The sequence below is a fragment of the Eriocheir sinensis genome, chromosome 59, assembly GCF_024679095.1.
Source record: "Eriocheir sinensis breed Jianghai 21 chromosome 59, ASM2467909v1, whole genome shotgun sequence".
Lineage (NCBI taxonomy): Eukaryota > Metazoa > Arthropoda > Malacostraca > Decapoda > Varunidae > Eriocheir > Eriocheir sinensis.
The window spans coordinates 8,012,485-8,033,641 of record NC_066567.1 but is presented as its reverse complement, the minus strand read 5'-3'; the positions used below and the strand labels follow the sequence as shown (position 1 = coordinate 8,033,641).

Here is a 21,157-nt window from a genome sequence, read left to right as displayed (position 1 = left end):
ACCACTAGGCCTGATAAGGGAGCCTCCCATAACCCACTTGGCAAATGAGGTAAGTTTTGTTTATTATTTCAATTATATTTGCCGAGGTATTTGTTGCGAGGTATAATTTGATTTCATGAATAGTATTTCAATTGTATTAAGATTATGATTATCAATATGCAGTCATCTATCAAGGTGGCATGCTGGGGTGTGCGCTCACCCCACCCTAGCCAGAATCATGGGTCCATCCGGACAAGTCTCCATATCAATGTCCCATCACACCTGGGAACCCAGCAATGTCTTGAAATTCATTTTTCTTTCTTGATTAATCTGTGGTCAAGAAAAATAGGTGGTGCCTGTTTCATGGAGGCAGGCACGTTATTCCAATATTTACATGAGACAACTCTATGGAGAACTATAGCCTAATAGTTTCCTCATAAACGAATATGGAATTTTGTGGCAAGTTTTTTTTTTTTTCTATTAAATTATTATTTCTATGATATGATATATTGATTTTTAGTATAATAAAAAATAAACTAGTGGTTAGTTTTTTCATTCATCACCGATGAAATCTCATCACGAAGATGGAAAAAAGTAGCGATTATCGCTAGTTTGGTTACAAAAGTAACAAAGATACCGATATATATTTAAATAAGTAGCGGATGGTCGATAATCCGATTTTGTTATCAGCGATAAAGTAACGCGATAACTTATCGCGATAATGCCCAGCTATGGTTATAGGTAAAATGATTGTCAATAATAGCTGAGAGTATTAGGGACCATATAGACAGACATGGTTTAATTCACGACTCACAGCATGGGTTTACTAAAGGAAAGTCGTGCCTCACTAATCTTATATCCTTTTACAATAGAGTATACGAGGCAGCTGACAATGATGAGAGCTATGATGTGGTTTATCTTGATTTTAGTAAGGCCTTCAATAAGGTACCTCACCAGAAACTGTTAAATAAAGTCAGGGCTCATGGGATAAGAGGGAAGGTATTTGATTGGATTAAGGCGTGGATTAGCGACAGGAAACAGAGGGTTACCATTAACGGTAAAAAATCCGAATGGGGTAATGTTACCAGTGGGGTTCCTCAAGGTTCAGTTTTAGGCCTGCTTCTATTCATTATCTACATCAATGACATAGACAATGGGATAACTAGTGACATAGGTAAATTTGCAGATGACACCAAAATAGGACGCACTATTAGGGCAGGGGAGGATGCTAGAGCACTGCAGGAGGATCTCAACAAACTGTCAGCTTGGTCAAAGAAATGGCAGATGAATTTTAACATCACCAAATGTAGCGTACTTAGTGTAGGAACACGCAACCCATTACACGGATATAGTCTAGACTCCACAGCGATAGGCAGGTCTGAGTGTGAAAGGGTTTGGGAGTGTTAGTGAATTCTGACCTAAAACTAAGGAAGCAATGTATTAGTGCGAGGAATAGGGCTAACAGGGTATTAGGCTTTATTAACAGGACGGTAACCAACAGGAGTGCAGAGGTCATCCTCAGACTCTATTTAGCGTTAGTTAGGCCACACTTAGATTATGCTGTCCAGTTTTGGTGCCCACACTACAGAATGGACATCAACTTGCTAGAATCAGTTCAGAGGAGGATGACCAAGATGATTCAGGGGCTGAGGAGCCTCCCATATCAAAATAGGCTGAAACATCTAAACTTACATTCACTAGAGATGAAGAGTATGGGAGATCTGATAGAAGTATTCAAATGGGTCAAGGGTTACAACAAAGGCGATATAAGTAAAGTACTGAGAATTAGCCAACAGGATAGAACTCGCAGTAATGGATTTAAATTAGAAAAGTATAGATTTAGGAGAGATATAGGCAAGCATTGGTTTAGTAATAGGGTGGTGGGGGAATGGAATAGACTCAGCAATCACATAGTTAGTGCAGGGACGATAGCTTGTTTTAAGAGTAGACTGGATAGCTACATGGACGAGGACGACAGGTGGCAGTGAGGTGTGGGTGCAGTAAGGTGACGGGGTGCTGGATGCGTGCCATGGTACCGCCAGTATAACGAGGATCAAGCCTCTACCTGTAACCCCTGTAACTACACCTCACCCACCGTGAGTAGTGGGGGGGATTCTGGAGCTGCCCTGTGTAGGCCACCCGACCTCTTGCAGTTTCCCTATGTTCTTATGTTCTTAATTTTTGTACCTGTTGATAATTGTGCTCAATGTTTTTATTAGTTAAATAAATGCATTTGTACAGTTGTTTTGCTTTATTTTCTTATGCCGGAGGATAGAATTGATCTTGATTTTCATGACCCTATTTGTGCTGAGTGAATGAGAGAGTTATAGTTCAGCAGTGTTATCATTAGGTAAGGTTGGAGGCATCTGAGAAGCTGTGTGTTGTCTTGATCTTGACAAGTAATGCACAGGGCACCAGTACAGGTGCATAACACAGATATTTGTGTTGGCTGCTGGGGGAACTGGGGTGCCGAGTGTGTAGGGAAGGGAAATGAATAGGTGTACTACTAGTTAGTCTTGGTGTGTTGTGACAAGTGAGTGTGTATTTGTTTTCTGAATGAGTCTATTGTACCGCAGTCTTAAGTCTGTACGGGGAGGCTGTTCCAGTCACGTGTGGTATGTGGAAAGTATAAGTCCGTACATGTGTCAGTGTTTGTGTGATATGTTTGGTATTTTTGGCTGAGTGTGTTATGAGTACGCTGACTGTTTGCGTCCTGTAAGTATGTGTGTGGGTCAATGTCAATGTAAGTGTATGTGATCTTGTACAGAATTTTAAGTGTGTGCTTGTCTGCACATGTGAAGAGGTTACATATTAATCTGTTGTTTGATCTGTGTTATGATGCCTGGTGTTCAAGTTCATTGTTTATAATGAACCGAGCCACCTTGGTGTTGATTAGTGCTAACTTATAAATGTTTGTGTGTGTGTGTAAGGATCCCACACCGTGGAACAACATGCTAGTGTTGGTCTCACAAGTGTGTTGTTCATCAGCGCTTATTTGTCTTTGGCCCTTAAGCATGCGTCAAGTGAGAACCTATTACCCTGGGACACAGGCAAGTATCTAATGTCTAAGTTAAAAGAGTTTGCTTTCCCAGAAAACCCATTTATCCATCAGCCTGATAGGGTATCAGGACACCTCTCCTCCCGAAATTGATCTTTCTTTCGGCCACCTCTTTTAATTATTTTTTGGGAGCAGCGAGTAGTGGGCTTTTTTTATTATTTTCTTTTTTTGTGCCCTTGAGCTGCCTTCTTTGTTGTAAAAAAGGGAAGATGAACAGGTGGTGTGCCATCTGCCTAGGCTGGGCCTATGAATTTTAGAGTAAAAGAGTCGACATTAAGATGGTACAGCAAGACACAGAAGCTAGAGGGAGTAGACTGGGGGAGCAAGCTGATGTTTAAAGCAAGAACGAGAACCCCGCAGCTAAATGGCAGGAATAGGGAAGGGGGAAACCAGAACTGTAGCTGTAGGACAGGGGAGAAAGAATCGGTGGAACACCTAATAGTAGAATGCAGCAACTATGAGAGGCAGAGAGGGGAGTTATTAGTAGCACCAGGGAGGAGTGGGCTAAGAGGCTGGAGGAGGACAACGGGGCCATCGCACGGTACGTGTTGGATGGAGATGCAGTGCTGGGAAAAAAGGGCACAAATGCTTGAATAAGTGCACGGATAAGCAATGTCAGTAAGTTATTCCAGCAACAAACTGAATAGTAAAGTGTGATAGTATATTGCAGTGAAGAAAAATTAAGCTATACAGCACAATTGAAAGGAAAAGTGTGAATAAACAGGAGAGACGCCCGAGAGGAGGAGGACAGGTCAAAAGAAGAAGAGGAAGAATGTTTGTTTACATATCCTAAATGCGTTCCATTTACGGCGCGAAAACCCGGACCTGGGTCTGGGTTTATCCCCGAACCTGGTTCCGGGTTTTGTGTCAAATGGAAGATGCTATAAGGAAGAATATTAAACTACAGAAACTGTGCAAAGTGTTTACATATCTCCCTCCCACGGAGTCTCCTGACGGCGATAGACACTAATAGCAGAAATACCTCCTCGCAAAAACAAGTCGATCGCTCTACTGTCCACTACCAAAGCTATGCCACTATAATAGCTACGTATGCGAACTGGGAATACACAGCAGGAAAATATATTAGACCAGCATTCTTCTTCTTTTGACCTGTAACGCTTTGTATCGGTTCTTGGGTCCTCCTCCTCTCGTTCCTCCCTTCTTCTTATTCACACACCTTCCTTTTCAGTATTATGTTATTTTCTAACCTGAAATAACAGACCAAACAAACTGACTGACTGACCCCTTATTCCAAGACGGGCCATCGGGAAGTAAACAGACAGACGGCCTCCGCGTGTCAATAATCCCTCTCCTCGCATATTATTTCTTATTTTGTGGTTATTAAGGAGAAAAAAATGCACAGAACATACTAGAGTTAAAAATGATAGGTAATAAATAAAAAAAAAAAAAAACTGACCCCTTTCTCCAAGACAGGCCATCGGGAAGTAAACAAACACGGCCTCCGCGTGTCAAAAATCCCTCTCCTCGCATATTATTCTTTATTTTGTGGCTATTATGGAGAAAAAAGTGCTGCGGGAGGTTGTCAAGTACTTAAAGCAGGACAAGGTGAAGATAGAGTCGGACAAAAACACGGTGAGAGGGTTATTTCAGGGGTTTATCGGCCTCTGAAATAAGGTTGTGGGTTGCCTGCTCTGTGGTTCCATGTAGTAGATATTTATTCTGGACAATTTACAGGTTCACCCAACCAGCGATTTTCTTACGTGGTTCATGTTTTTTTTCTGGTGATAAATGTTGTGTATAGCATGATTTTGTAACCTCATTTCCGTCGCAAATGTCTACTTTTCGAGTCATGTCTCTTTTCAAGTTGTGCCTATTCCCTACTCTCTGGTTCCGTGTAGATACTTTTTCTTATTTCACTGTTAGAAGTTGGAAAAGCAAGAGGTTACAAAGGAAACAATGGTGGAGTGAAGGGGGAGAGAAAAATAAGAAAAAGTAAGGGGAGAATGAAAGGATTGAAGAGGAGGAGAATGAGAAGGATTTGTATAGTTAACGCCCATATCTGAAATAAGGTTATGTTGCCTGCGTTCTGGTTCTGTGTAGATACTTTTTCTTATTTCACTGTTAGAAGTTGGAAAGACAAGATGTTACAAAGGAAACAGTGGTGGAATGAAGGGGAGGAGAAAAATAAGAAAAAATAAGGGGAGAATGAGAGGATTGAAGAGGAGAATGAGAAGGATTTTTTTGTTTTTACAGCAAAGGAGTCAATTCAAGGGCATAATAAAAAAAAGGAAACAAATATGAAAAAAAAGCCTGCTACTCACTGCTCCTGTATAGTTAACGCGCCTATATCTGAAATAAGGTTATGTTGCCTGCTCTCTGGTTCCATTTAGATACGTTTTCTTATTCCACTGTTAGAAGTTGGAAAGACAAGAGGTTACAAAGGAAACAATGGTGGGATGAAGAGGAGGAGAAAAATAAGCAAAAGTAAGGGGAGAAGGAGAGGATTGAAGAGGAGGAAAATGAGGATTTTTTTTTTTTTTTTTTTTTTACAGCAAAGGAGTCAGTTCAAGGGCATAATAAAAAAGGAAACAAATATGAAAAAAAAAAAAAAGCCCGCTACTCATTACTCTTGTATAGTTAACGCGCCCATATCTGAAATAAGGTCATGTTGCCTGCTCTCTGGTTTCATTTAGATACTTTTTCTTACTTATTTCACTGTAACAAGTTCCACCGCTGCCAGATTATCATACTCAACCTCATATTTACCAGCTTCCTACCCAGAAACTTGTCTCCTGGACCCCAATAATGAGATTCCTTTATATTTATCGTTGAAATAGTTAATTCCTGATGTTTCTTGGCAATAGTTAGGCGGCATCAAAAACTGGTTAATACTATGCTGTGAGTGCGATAATCTGGCAACGGTGGTAAGAACTCGGGTGAACACTGGTATAGTTAATGCGCCCATATCTGAAGTAATGTTGTGTTGCCTGCTCTGTGGTTCCATTGAGATACTTTTTCTTATTTCATTGTAAGAACTCGGGGTGAAGACTGGTATAGTTAACGCGCCCATATCTCATTTCCTACTCAACCCGCTGCTCTTCTGTTGCCATATATGTGTTCTACTAGCCTTCAAACTCCTCATGAATCAATAGCTTACCACATTTATTTGTCGTTAAAAAAATAAACGACAAGTTCAACCTAACTAAATCTAAGCTAACCTAACTTAACCTGACCTGACCAAACCTAACCTTACCTAATCTAACCTGATCAAACCTAACATGACCCACCTGACCTAAGCTAACCTAACCTGACCTGACCAAACCTAGCCTGACCTAATCCAACCTGATCAAACCTGACCTAACCTAACATGACCCAACTGACCTAACCTAACCTGACCAGACCTGACATAACCTAACTTGATCTAACCTGACCTAAGCTAACCTGACTTGACTCAGCCTGACCTAATCTAACCTAACTTAATCTGACCTAACTTAACCTGACATCAAATGGAGGGGGTATAAGTTTGATAATATGGTTACTTAATATATACTTATTTACTTACATTGCCCTTCTTCATCAGATATCTGTGGAGGCCAAGGGAAAGAAGACTCAAGGATTTGTCTGCGGCACCCTCAGCCTGGTCCGCAGCTCCAGGCCCGAGCTGGAAGGCCGCACGCCCCTGGAGAAGAGCCTAACACACTCCTGGCTCACCTACCTCTCCACACACCTCTTCCGCTGCTCTACTCATGAGGTAACAATGCCAAGGAATCTGTGAATAAAGAAAAAAAATTATATTGGTCATGTTTTTCAATTCTATACTAAATGTCTATTGATTTTTAGTGACTTTCTTGCAACTGGAGAATAAATAGATCGTTTTATTACTTACTTTTTGCGTATATTACCTACAATTAAAGTTGATTATTTTAGCATAATATAAGTTAGTGTGAATTAAGATATGGTGCTTCCATTCTCCCTCCTGCAGTATAACATGTAGTGACAAACTAATAAATGTTGATGAATTAATAATGATCGTCAAAGTCTTCAAATTTCAATAACAAATAACAAAAGCTCCAGTTTCAACAAAGAGTTACGAGAAAGTGAAGGAAACAATCAAAGCATACCAGATCTAACTAAAACTAACCCACTAATTAACACACTATTAAAGCATATAGTCACCGAGACCTTGGCATCACATAAAGACAAAACAAAAAGAGAAGAAAAAGAAAGAGAGGAATATTAAATTAAACTGTGACAAACTCCACCATACAGTCCCGTTACTAAGACAAGACTCCCGGCCCTGACCTGAACTGATGTCATATATATATACTTCACAAACTAGTGCAATCATATGTATGTACCCCTCCCCCCTCCTCTATAAACTCCCCCAACCTTTACTGAATAAAAATCTGAATCTGAATCACAAACTCCACCTCCTGCAGGCCCTCAACACCTGTCTTCAGCACATCAACAAGGAGCTGGAGAACCGAGCTTTCCTGTGCGGCTTCCACCCAACCATTGGCGATGTGGTGCTGTTCCTCGCCCTGCATCCCTTTGTGGTCTCCTGGTCCTTCATGCATAAGGTAAGTGTCCATGGGTCGTGTTGAGTTCAAAGTTCTTTTTTTTTTATAACAGTGGTGGTTGTAGTATTATGGTCAGTTGTTTGTAAGTGCTTTGCTGTATAATTAGTCATAGTAGTAGTGGTATTGAAATCCATGAAAAGGTGTTACTGGGAAAAAATGATTGATATTGACCCAAACATATCCAGTCCCTTCAATCTTTTTAACAGTAGCAGTTGGTGTTATGGTCAGTTGATTGTAAGTGCTTTACTGTATAATTAGTCACAGTAATAGTGGTATTGAAATCCATGAAAAGGTGTTACTGGGAAAAAATGATTGATATTGACCCAAACACATCCAGTCCCTTCAATAAGCAGACATGGATAAAGTAAATAACCATTGCCAAGACTCACACTACATTATCCTCACTGAGTTCCTTCTGTGTTCCCCATTTTGCTTTAGTTATGATCATTTTTCACGTATTTTTATAACAATATTTTCGTTACTTTACCAACATTACATTGCCCATAACCACAAGTGTTGTATAGTGCCCACACTCCTCTCTCTCTATCTATTTCGCCTCTTAGAATAACATAAAGCAAGTACTCTTTGCCTGCATCATTTGATTTGATGATTTACCGGACAAGAGACAAGAGTAAAAAAAAAAAAAAAAAAAAAAATGATTCAAACTACCGCGCCAGACCAAGTTACGCAAATCAGACATAGATGGCAGCAGCGGACGCCACGTCTAGTACTGGACTGGACTGTAGTCTGCTGAACACCACAGTGTTGTTGTGCTACGTATGTTGTCACTCTTCTTCTGTTCTTCACAACAAAACACAAAAGAAAGTAACCCAGCGTGCAAACCTACCTTTTTCTCTGCCATGACTGGAACTTTTTCTGTGCAAAAAAAAGATGGAGAGAATGAGAATTTACCAAGTCTCAGGCTGTGTATGAATAGAAAAAAAACAGACAGTTGGGGACAGAAAAAGTGAAGGAAAGTAGGAAAATTATGCAGTTAAATTTGCTGTGTAAATATTCAGGGGTGATGCAACTAGAGAAAGAGAGCAAGACCGAAATGTGTTTCCCGGACGTATATAGGGTAAGTCCAAAAGGGCAAGGGGACCCCGACATTTTCCATCCATTGCAGGATTGCCATTCCCGACAAGCCTTCCCCCCTTTTTAGGGGCAAAATCGAGGGTTAGTGTATGTCACTCTTCACTATGATCCCTCTCTCAATCCTCACTCCCCTCACCCACATATTGGACCCATCCTTCCCACCATTCACAGCTTCCACTCTCTCTCTCTCTTTCTCACCACCGTTTCCCCTTCACAGGAGCAGTACCAGAACCTGTCCCGGTGGTTCATCACGGTGCAGGGCGACAACACACTCTCCGCCACACACTCGCCGGTGCTCTTCTCCAGGACGACACTCTATGGAGGCTCGGTTAGGGTCCATTGACACTATACTCGGCCCTCCTACTTCTTTTTATTCCCTCTAATATTACTACTCTATCCTACCTGTCAATCATTCTTGTTTCTCTTAGACTGTTCCTTTCTTTATTCCTCATCTTGGTTTTTCTTTCTCCATTTAAACCATCCCTTCTACTTCTTTTTCTTCCCTCTGATATTACTACTCTATCCTACCCGTCAATTATACTTCTTGTTTCTCTTAGTCTGTTCGTCTTTCTTTATTCCTCATCCTAGTTTTCCTTTCTCCATTTATATAATCCTTTCTAGTTCTTTTTCTTCCTTCTGATACAGCTCTCCTCAATCATCCTTCCCTTCCCTCATAGCACATTACATCTTTTTTCTTGTTTCTTCCACTCTTTTCCCCACTACTTTGTCTCTCTTTCCTTTATGCCATACTTGTCCCTTCTGCTCCTTTTTCTTCCTTCTAATAATACAGCTCTCCTCAATCATCCTTTCCTTACTTCATTGCACATTTCACCCTTTTTTTCTTGTTTCTTCCACTCTTTTCCCCACTACTTTTTCTCTCTTCTCTTTCTGCCATAGTTGTCCCTTCTGCTTCTTTTCCTTCCTTCTAATACTTCTATCCCTATTGTTATCCCACTTTCCTTTAGTATAGTTCAGCTTTTCTTGTTTCTCTTGGTCTTTTTTCTCTTTCTATTATTCCTCCTCATCATCCTTCAACTTTTTTATTATTTCCCTTACTTACTCCTTTCATCTTTCTATATTCCTCATTCTACTTGTTTTCCATGGTTGTTTTGCTCTTCCGTTCACCTTCGTTTACTTCCTGCACTTTTCATCAGCCTCTCTCTCTCTCTCCCCTTTTCTAACTTATCTCCATTCTAACACATCAGCCAATCCTCTGCCCCTATTATCCTCCCTGTCCTGCTTCACCCTCACCACCACCTTGCTCAGTGTCCCTCACAATTGAAGGCACCCCCAAGTTTTCACTGCCTATCTAACAACCTTGTGAAATAATTGTGATGTTACATATTTATTGAAAGGGAGTGTTTGATGTGATACTCTTTAGTGGACCACAGTCTTGTATTGGGGTAGGAAAAAGGGATCGAAAACCATTTCTGTTTGTTTGACAGCTTTGTAGTAGTTCTTTTAAACATGAATGAGATGGTCAGTGGGAGGCTCCTTACTCAAGACATTTGTGTAAGTCTCTCTAAACTTTATTCCCCATCAAAGATCACTCTTGGGACCAGATTAAGTGGATGTTACTATTAAAAGCATTACCGTTGATGAGGTTTCAGGCCCCGGTCCGCCGCCGTAGAAGTGCTCCACAGGGCCGCCAACATTATAACAGTAATATCAGCTCCGAAAGTTGTCCTCAATCCTCATGTTTGTAAAGTCGTAGGATTTACATGTCTAGAGGTATGAATATAACTGATAAGATGGCTGTGTGGAAGGCGAAATATTTATGTGAGCGGAGGTGTTGGTGAGGTCACAATGTTTTCTCTCAAGACTGTGGATCATCGCAAGTCAGACCCCAAGAGTAGAAAATGGACTGTAAACAAAGAAGAAGAAGAACTGTTGACCACTTATCCCCTTTGCCTAGGAAATGGGGTGATGGTCTACAATGTTACAAGGAAGGTTTTAGAGGCAGTGCTGCAGGAATATGTCGATCATTGTCGTGTAAGGTCGTGACAAACTCCAGAGCGCTACCTATACTTATGCCCATGATTTTGTCCCGTCTTTGAGTATACAGACATTTTGAATCATTTGCTTGTTTAACTCACACACCAGTCTGTTTCCTAACTTCCTAAATGATGTTATAAAAGAAATTGCTGTAAGATAAAAGGAGAACGGCAAAAGGTAGATGGTTCCAAATGTAAGATAAAAATCAAAGAAAACAACAACAAAAGGTAGACTCACACACCAACCTTTTTCTACTTAACCAAAAGGAGATATTAAAAAGAATTGCTGAAAGAAAAACAAAAAAAAGCAATAAGTAGACAGTTCCAAATGTAAGATAAAAAAACAAAGAAAACAACAAGAGGTAGACTCACACACCAATCTTCTTCTACTTAACCAAAAGGCGATATTAAAAAATAATTGCTGAAAGAAAAAAAAGGAAAAGAGCAAAAGGTAGACAGTTCTGGATGTAAGATAAAAAAACAGCAACAAATGGTCTAGCGGACTTCGGAGCAGCATCTAAGTGGGCTGTTTTTTTGTTTTTTTTCCCTTGAGCTGTCTCCCTTGCTGTAAAAAAAAGACAGTTCCAGATGCAAGATGGGAAGAACACAGCAAAAGACAGTTTCAGAATAGACTTTTTTTTTTTTTTTTTTTTTTTTTACAGCAGAGAAGTCAGTTCAAGGGCATAAAGAAAGGAAACAAATATGAAAAAAAAAAAGCCCGCTACTCACTGCTCCTAAATAGCCACTCTGGATGCATTCATGTACACAGACATGAAGCATTTAACCCCTTGACTGCAGATTTCCTACAAGAAGACGTCACCAAGCTACAGGAAGGGAACAAAAAGTGGCTGCTACAGTGCAATGAAAAAAAATGTAAAGTCATGCACCTTGGGAGGGGATATCCAGCATACCAATACCACATGGGAAACACTCCACTATCCACCACAGAGGCAGAGCAGGACCTGGGAGTATATGTTACCAGGCTACCAGTGAAGGGATATCCAGCATACCAATACCACATACAAAACACACTATCATTCATCACCAGAGGCAAAGGCAGGACCTGATGTATATATACCACCTACCCAGTGAAGGGATATCCAGCATACCAATACCACATGCGAAACACTCCACTACCCACCACAGAGGCAGAGAAAGACCTGGGAGTATATGTTACCAAGCTACCAGTGAAGGGATATCCAGCATACCAATACCACATGGGAAACACTCCACTATCCACCACAGAGGCAGAGAATGAGCTAGGAGAATATGTTACCAGGCTACCAGTGAAGGGATATCCAGCATACCAATACCACATGGGAAACACTCCACTATCCACCACAGAGGCAGAGAAGGAGCTAGAAGAATATGTTGCCAGGCTACCAGTGAAGGCCAAATCCGTGCCAATCGCAGCGGACAGGTTAAAGAAAACACAAGTACACTATATTTTTGTCGATAGTTATTTATATACAAAGTGTTAGTTACTGTTGATTACAATGCACTTATCAACCTTACATGACTACAGAGATTACAAGGACTGACTCTAGTGGTGGAATTCTACAAAGGTGATGTTCCTTATAAATTATCTATTACAACACTGTATTACATTTTCTTTCTCTCTCTCTCTCACTCTCACACACACACACACACACACACACACACACACACACACAGAGGTTAGTTCACATATCTTCTACACTAACAACAAGCTACACTAATAAAGGTAATGAAGAGTACAGTAATTATGCTACAGCTTATTTTGACCTTTCCCAGGCATGCCCAGGTAAGTGGCTCCTATGTACAGCACAGGTAATATGTTGACCTTAGAACTAATGACTATCTACATATCTACATCAGGATCCTACCATTGCCTTGGCCTAGTTTTGCGAATAAGATTTTTAAAGATTTTTTTTATTGGGTGACAAGGATTATCTCTGTTGAATTGAATATTTATCTCTGTTGAATTGAATATTTATCTCTGTTGAATTGAATATTTATCTCTGTTGAATTGAATATTTATCTGTTGGATTGAATATTTATCTGTTGAATTGAATATTTATCTCTGTTGAATTGAATATTTATCTCTGTTGAATTGAATATTTATCTGTTGAATTGAATATTTATCTGTTGAATTGAATATTTATCTGTTGAATTGAATATTTATCTCTGTTGAATTGAATATTTATCTCTGTTGAACTGAATATTTATCTGTTGAATTGAATATTTATCTGTTGAATTGAATATTTATCTGTTGAATTGAATATTTATCTGTTGAATTGAATATTTATCTGTTGAATTGAATATTTATCTGTTGAATTGAATATTTATCTGTTGAATTGAATATTTATCTGTTGAATTGAATATTTATCTGTTGAATTGAATATTTATCTGTTGAAATGAATATTTATCTGTTGAATTGAATATTTATCTGTTGAATTGAATATTTATCTGTTGAATTGAATATTTATCTCTGTTGAATTGAATATTTATCTCTGTTGAATTGAATATTTATCTCTGTTGAAATGAATATTTATCTCTGTTGAAATGAATATTTATCTCTGTTGAAATGAATATTTATCTCTGTTGAAATGAATATTTATCTCTGTTGAAATGAATATTTATCTGTTGAAATGAATATTTATCTCTGTTGAAATGAATATTTATCTCTGTTGAAATGAATATTTATCTCTGTTGAATTGAATATTTATCTGTTGAAATGGATATTTATCTCTGTTGAAATGAATATTTATCTCTGTTGAAATGAATATTTATCTCTGTTGAAATGAATATATATCTCTGTTGAAATGAATATTTATCTCTGTTGAAATGAATATTTATCTCTGTTGAATTGAATATTTATCTGTTGAAATGAATATTTATCTCTGTTGAATTGAACATTTATCTGTTGAAATGAATATTTATCTGTTGAAATGAATATTTATCTCTGTTGAATTGAATATTTATCTCTGTTGAATTGAATATTTATCTCTGTTGAAATGAATATTTATCCCTGTTGAAATGAATATTTATCTGTTGAAATGAATATTTATCCCTGTTGAAATGAATATTTATCTCTGTTGAATTGAATATTTATCTCTGTTGAATTGAATATTCATCTCTGTTGAAATGAATATTTATCTGTTGAAATGAATATTTATCTCTGTTGAATTGAATATTTATCTCTGTTGAATTGAATATTCATCTCTGTTGAAATGAATATTTATCTCTGTTGAACTGAATATTTATCTCTGTTGAAATGAATATTTATCTGTTGAATTGAATATTTATCTGTTGAATTGAATATTTATCTGTTGAATTGAATATTTATCTGTTGAATTGAATATTTATCTCTGTTGAATTGAATATTTATCTCTGTTGAAATTAATATTTATCTGTTGAATTGAATATTTATCTCTGTTGAATTGAATATTTATCTCTGTTGAAATGAATATTTATCTGTTGAATTGAATATTTATCTCTGTTGAATTGAATATTTATCTCTGTTGAAATGAATATTTATCTGCTGAATTGAATATTTATCTGTTGAATTGAATATTTATCTCTGTTGAATTGAATATTTATCTCTGTTGAAATGAATATTTATCTCTGTTGAAATGAATATTTATCTCTGTTGAAATGAATATTTATCTGTGTTGAAATGAATATTTATCTCTGTTGAAATTAATATTTATCCCTGTTGAATTGAATATTTATCTGTTGAATTTAATATTTATCTGTTGAATTGAATATTTATCTGTTGAATTGAATATTTATTTCTGTTGAAATTAATATTTATCCCTGTTGAATTGAATATTTATCTGTTGAATTGAATATTTATCTGTTGAAATGAATATTTATCTGTTGAATTGAATATTTATCTGTTGAATTGAATATTTATCTGTTGAATTGAATATTTATCTGTTGAATTGAATATTTATTTCTGTTGAAATTAATATTTATCCCTGTTGAATTGAATATTTATCTGTTGAATTGAATATTTATCTGTTGAAATGAATATTTATCTGTTGAATTGAATATTTATCTGTTGAATTGAATATTTATCTGTTGAATTGAATATTTATCTCTGTTGAAATTAATATTTATCCCTGTTGAATTGAATATTTATCTGTTGAATTGAATATTTATCTGTTGAATTGAATATTTATCTGTTGAATTGAATATTTATCTGTTGAATTGAATATTTATCTCTGTTGAAATTAATATTTATCCCTGTTGAATTGAATATTTATCTGTTGAATTGAATATTTATCTGTTGAATTGAATATTTATCTGTTGAATTGAATATTTATCTCTGTTGAAATTAATATTTATCCCTGTTGAATTGAATATTTATCTGTTGAATTGAATATTTATCTGTTGAATTGAATATTTATCTGTTGAATTGAATATTTATCTGTTGAACTGAATATTTATCTGTTGAATTGAATATTTATCTGTTGAATTGAATATTTATCTGTTGAATTGAATATTTATCTGTTGAACTGAATATTTATCTGTTGAATTGAATATTTATCTGTTGAATTGAATATTTATCTGTTGAATTGAATATTTATCCCTGTTGAATTGAATATTTATCTGTTGAATTGAATATTTATCTGTTGAACTGAATATTTATCTGTTGAATTGAATATTTATCTGTTGAATTGAATATTTATCTGTTGAACTGAATATTTATCTGTTGAATTGAATATTTATCTGTTGAATTGAATATTTATCCGACTATCAGTGACGACTAAGGAGGTTTGTTTGTCTCCCTCAACTACCACACCAAGAGCGTCAGGTGGCCCGCAAGGACTTCACGGGTGTGGAAGCCTTGGTGCCCCGCTTAGAGATACTCAAATGTTCGGCTCGTGTGCCTTAGGGTTCGTTCACACTACAAGCAGAGCAGGGCAGAGCAGAGCGGTTATTAGCGGCATTAATTTTTGGATAGTTTTGAATGTACAGACGCTCAGGTGTTCACACCTCAAGCGGAGTGGCGCAGCGCGGAGCGGAGTGGCACGCTCGGGAAATTTGGTCGTATTTTTTGCTGCTCGCAGCTAGCGGTCCTCCACGGCTCCACCCTTCAATCAACATGGCCAAGAAGCTATCTACATTGGTGAATTTTTATTGCTGAAGCCAAAATTACAAAAACTGACCAGATTGTGCATAATTAAGGTACAATTTAATGATATATAATAGCCGTATGTTTAGAAAAGCTATTTTGATGATATTCTGATCCTATACATAATCATCAGTGACCCACACAGCCATGGGACTTGGCTTTAACAACGAAATTCCATGTTCCTTTGTAAATCGTTACATTTTCATCATCCTTCAAGATAAACACCGAGGAGTTTATCGAGCTGTTGCCTGCGAATGATTCTTGTGCAGGTCGCCCTGCTCTGCTTATATGTGAACACCTAACCGAGCCGCTCCGCTCTGCTCTGCCCTGCTCTGCTTGTAGTGTGAACGAGCCCTTAGAGTCTAGAGCGCATCGGTTCGGTTTAAAGCCACGCCAGTCCTCGTTAACAGACCGACTTGACTAAACTTTTTGATCTGTATTGCCTGTCTCGAGGATTTTTTGATCGTTAATTATCAACAGCAGGAGGTCCAGGTGTGCGGGTGAGTGGGGAGGGAGGGGCGGGAAGGGCAGCGTCTAGGCGATGGCGCGCGCCGTGCGGTGGATGAGTCGCTTGAGCAGCTTCCCCCAGCGGTGCAGCAGCAGCCTCACCGCGCCGTGCCCGTGGCTCAGGTCCCCGGACAGCTCCTCAAGCTGCTCCGACGGAAGTTGGATAACGAAATAACGATAAGTTGCGAAGATAATGATGGTTTACAGAGACTACGACGATTTATAACGACTCACAGTGATTCATTTGTCTTTGGTAAGCGAGGAAGGACAGCAAGTGAAGCTCCCTATACTTACTGCTACTACCACCACTAATAATAATACTTCTATTACCACCACTACCACTACTACTACTACTACTACTACTACTGCTACCGCTACTACTACTACCACTACTACCACTACTACTACTACTACTTCCATTACTCACCTTGGTCTGCACCTGCTGCCTCACCCACTGCGGCGGGTGGGCGGCTGGCTGGAGGGTGAGCGTGGTGGGGACGGTGGAGATCTCACTTCGAACCCGCACGATCTTGACCCGGCCCCCGTGACGCCTGAGAGAGAGCATCAGGTAACACTTCAGTAACATGACGTAGGTACCAAGAAAAGAGATCGTTGTTTTTGTTTTGTTTTCTTATATTGCATCGTTTTTTCTGACTCACTGTGTTCTTGCGTGCATGTGTGTGTGTGTGTGTGTGTGTGTGTTTTACAGCAAAGTAGGTAGGCAAAAACAACAACAACAACAAAACGCTAGACGCCGCTCCAAACAAAAGAATAAAGAAAACAGGAGGCCAGAAGAGAGGTCAATTTCGAGAGAGGGGTCCTTTGTGTGTGTGTATGTATGTGTGTGTGTAACTAACCAACTAACTAACCTATGAGGCGTCTTGACCTTCCGTTGCGGTGAGGACAGCGGCGGCGTCGGGGGCGGGAGGATGAGACCAAGTCGGGATGTTAGAAAGACGGTCGGGGCGGTGAGGGTCAAGTTCCCACTCTCCCTGAAGGTAAGGAAGCCCCCGGCACTCCCCCTCACCTGGTACCTCGCCCTCACCACCACCTGAGAGAAGGCAGCACGCACCAAGCCCCTGCTACTGGCCACCCGACGCCCGTTCCTCCGCCCGTGTTGTATGGCGTGTGTTTGTGGGTCTCCGTCGATGTCTTCGTGGGTGTGTGCGTGTCCGAGGTCATCTTCATCTTCTGCGTCTTCTCCGCCGTCTGGTCCTCGTTGGAAAGTTACCTGGAAGTGGGGATAATGGTGTTGATACGGACAGACTGATAGGTAGATATAAACACTATCCACCAGTCCCATTACCAACCCTTCCCCTCTCCACCTGTCCCATTACTAACACTTCCCTTATCTATCAGTCCCATTACCAATCCTTCCCCTATCCACCAGTCCCATTACCAACCATTTCCCTATCCACCAGTCCCATTACCAATCCTTCCCCTATCCACCAGTCCCATTACCAACCCTTCCCCTATCCACCAGTCCCATTACCAATCCTTCCCCTATCCACCAGTCCCATTACCAACCCTTCCCCTATCCACCAGTCCCATTACCAATCCTTCCCCTATCCACCAGTCCCATTACCAACCCTTCCCCTATCCATCAGTCCCATTACCAACCCTTCCCCTATCCATCAGTCCCATTACCAATCCTTCCCCTATCCACCAGTCCCATTACCAATCCTTCCCCTATCCATCAGTCCCATTACCAACCCTTCCCCTATCCATCAGTCCCATTACCAACCCTTCCCCTATCCATCAGTCCCATTACCAACCCTTCCCTATCATCCATCAGTCCCATTACCAACCCTTCCCCTATCCATCAGTCCCATTACCAACCCTTCCCCTATCCATCAGTCCCATTACCAACCCTTCCCCTATCCATCAGTCCCATTACCAACCCTTCCCCTATCCACCAGTCCCATTACCAACCCTTCCCCTATCCATCAGTCCCATTACCAACCCTTCCCCTATCCATCAGTCCCATTACCAATCCTTCCCCTATCCACTAGTCCCATTACCAATCCTTCCCCTATCCATCAGTCCCATTACCAACCCTTCCCCTATCCACCAGTCCCATTACCAATCCTTCCCCTATCCACCAGTCCCATTACCAACCCTTCCCCTATCCATCAGTCCCATTACCAATCCTTCCCCTATCCACCAGTCACATTATCAACCCTTCCCCTATCCACCAGTCCCATTACCAACCCTTTCCTTATCCACCAGTCCCATTACCAATCCTTCCCCTATCCACCAGTCCCATTACCAACCCTTCCCCTCTCCACCAGTCACATTACCAAACCTTCCCCTATCCACCAGTCCCATTACCAACCCTTCCCCTATCCATCAGTCCCATTACCAATCCTTCCCTATCCACCAGTCACATTATCAACCCTTCCCTATCCACCAGTCCCATTACCAACCTTTCCTTATCCACCAGTCCCATTACCAATCCTTCCCTATCCACCAGTCCCATTACCAACCCTTCCCTCTCCACCAGTCCTATTACCAATCCTTCCCTATCCACCAGTCCCATTACCAACCCTTCCCCATCCACCAGTCCCATTACCAATCCTTCCCTATCCACCAGTCCCATTACCAATCCTTCCCCTATCCACCAGTCCCATTACCAACCCTTCCCCTATCCACCAGTCCCATTACCAATCGTTCCCATATCAACCAGACCCATTACCAACCCTTCCCCTATCCACCAGTCCCATTACCAATCCTTCCCCTATCCACTAGTCCTATTACCAACCCTTCCCCTATCCACCAGTCCCATTACCAATCCTTCCCCTATCCACCAGTCACATTATCAACCCTTCCCCTATCCACCAGCCCCATTACCAACACTTCCCCTCTCCACCAGCCCCATTACCAACCCTTCCCCTATCCATCAGTCCCATTATCAACCCTTTCCCTATCCACCAGTCCCATTACCAATCCTTTCCCTATCCACCAGTCCCATTACCAACCCTTCCCCTCTCCACCAGTCCAATTACCAACCCTTACCCTATCCACCAGTACCATTACCAACCTTCCCTCTCCACCAGTCCCATTACCAACCCTTCCCTCCACCAGTCCCATTACCAACCCTTCCCCTCTCCACCAGTCCCATTACCAACCCTTCCCCTCTCCACCAGTCCCATTACCAACCCTTCCCCTATCCACCAGCCCCATTACCAATCCTTCCCCTATCCACCAGTCCCATTACCAACCCTTTCCCTATCCACCAGTCCCATTACCAATCTTTCCCCTATCCACCAGTCCCATTACCAACCCTTCCCCTCTCCACCAGTCCCATTACCAACCCTTCCCCTCTCCACCAGTCCTATTACCAACCCTTCCGAAGCATAAGAGATTGACAGAACGAAACTAGACAGGTAAAAAAACGGAGAATAAAGCGACAGACAGGTAGAAAACAGAGAAAAATAAAGACAGGTGGTATTTAAAAGAGAACGGAAATAAGACATGCAGACAGAGAGAGGGAACAAAAAACAAAGAACAACAGATAAACACAAAAACAAAACTAACAGACAAACAAAAACAGGGATACAGAGAACAGAATAAAGAGGGAAGAAAAAATAGATAAACAAAAACAAACGCAGGCAAACATAAACAACAGGCACAAACAGAAAGCAAAACAAAACGAAGAGGAAAAAACAGACAAACAGACCTCACCCTCCACGTATGCTCGACACCCACAAACTCACCTCCTGCACCGAGAGCGAGCTGAGTCCTTCGAGGGTGAGGTTGTCGAGGAGCAGACGCAGCTTCAGGAGTTCCCCTTCATGGACATACTTCAGGGTCGAGGACGAGGCTAAGGGGTCGAGGGGGGTGTCGAGGCCAAACCGAGGCTGAGCAAGATGGGCCGAGCGAGCAAGAACCTCAAGCTGCCCACGGGTCCGCTCTGATAGCTCCTCCTCTAAGGGTATCCGCGGCCGCCCTTCCTCTGCCGGGGGTCCTAAGGCTTCCACGGGTTGCCACTGGTCTGGTCTCAAGGGTGGGACGTCTTCAGAGCCCCAGTGGTCGGTTTCTGCCGTCTCCTCCTGCTGCAGAGACGGCGACCACCCCCTCTGTGTCTTCTGCCGTAGCGCTGTGATCCCTTCCCCAGCTTCTCTTCCCCAGGCTGGTTCTGAAGGGGAAGGAAAGTTGGGGTGAGTTCCATGATCCCAGAGCCAAATTACGACTGTTTTCTAAGGCCACAGAGAAGATTAAGTGGATTTTCATGGGTGATTTTACAGAGCAGGGCGCAGAGGTCGTGTAAAGCTATCACTGGGATCACAAAACAGTCCGTGGTTCATATTCTTCAACGCATTAGGGGCATTACACTGGGCAAATTTTCCGTGGATCTTCAGTCAAACCACGATTTCCGCCGGCGTGGTTCTCCTATTTCCGCGGTTTTCTGACGAGTCCACGATCTTCAAAAGCTACGGTAGATTTCACTTTAGGACGACGGTATTACTCACCATCATCAGCAGCAGCAATAACAAGAAACAAATGAGAACCACACTAGCGGAAATCGTGGTTTGACTGAAGATCCACGGAGAATTTGCCCAGTGTAATAGCCCCTTTAAATCAGGCTCCCATTATGACTGTTTTCTAAGGCCACAGGGAGGATTAACCGGGTTTTCATGGGTAATTTTTCCGTCCAAGGCGCAGAGGTCGTGTGAAACTATGCCACCAGGATCACACGACAGTTCGAGGTAATTCCAGAAGCTTCTACGTGAGTCTTTTCAAACAGACAAACTAAGGTACTGATAAGTGAACACGGACTTAGTATATATTTTTTTTTCACTTGCTGCCCTTTCATGAATCTTAACAACAGTATTTAAAGTAAGTTAAGGTAATGCTTTGA

The 21,157-nt window shown here is 40.7% G+C and overlaps 2 protein-coding genes across 3 annotated transcripts in view; one reads left to right on the top strand and one right to left on the bottom strand.

Moving 5' to 3' along the window:
* The first annotated feature begins 4,453 nt into the window (after window positions 1-4,453).
* Window positions 4,454-10,751, top strand: LOC126985520 (eukaryotic translation elongation factor 1 epsilon-1-like). Of its 2 annotated transcripts, none has more exons than XM_050840514.1 (4): window positions 4,454-4,630; window positions 6,579-6,749; window positions 7,438-7,578; window positions 8,891-10,751. In XM_050840514.1, exons 1-4 carry the CDS (start codon window positions 4,553-4,555, stop codon window positions 9,014-9,016), a joined length of 516 nt encoding a protein of 171 aa, XP_050696471.1. In that variant the 5' UTR covers window positions 4,454-4,552; the 3' UTR covers window positions 9,017-10,751. The 2 variants fall into 2 exon arrangements, with proteins under 2 accessions (XP_050696471.1, XP_050696472.1); XM_050840515.1 differs by having other exon boundaries at window positions 4,459-4,603.
* Window positions 10,752-12,109: 1,358 nt separating this feature from the next.
* Window positions 12,110-21,157, bottom strand: part of LOC126985516 (uncharacterized) — an 11,928-nt gene continuing 2,880 nt past the window's right edge. Inside the window, exons 2-5 of the mRNA XM_050840507.1 lie at window positions 20,013-20,434; window positions 17,166-17,527; window positions 16,724-16,847; window positions 12,110-16,440 (exon numbers count right to left, since the gene is read on the bottom strand). Of these exons, the coding sequence (XP_050696464.1) occupies window positions 16,324-16,440; window positions 16,724-16,847; window positions 17,166-17,527; window positions 20,013-20,434 (1,025 nt within the window). The 3' untranslated portion in view covers window positions 12,110-16,323. The remainder of the gene's footprint in view (window positions 16,441-16,723; window positions 16,848-17,165; window positions 17,528-20,012; window positions 20,435-21,157) is intronic.

Coding starts and splice junctions, on each gene's coding strand:
- LOC126985520 (XM_050840514.1), top strand. CDS start 4,553: ATGGAGAAAAAAGTGCTGCGGGAGGTTGTCAAGTACTTAAAGCAGGAC. Junction 4,631..6,578: donor TAGAGTCGGACAAAAACACG/GTGAGAGGGTTA, acceptor CTTCTTCATCAG/ATATCTGTGGAGGCCAAGGG. Junction 7,579..8,890: donor CCTGGTCCTTCATGCATAAG/GTAAGTGTCCAT, acceptor TCCCCTTCACAG/GAGCAGTACCAGAACCTGTC.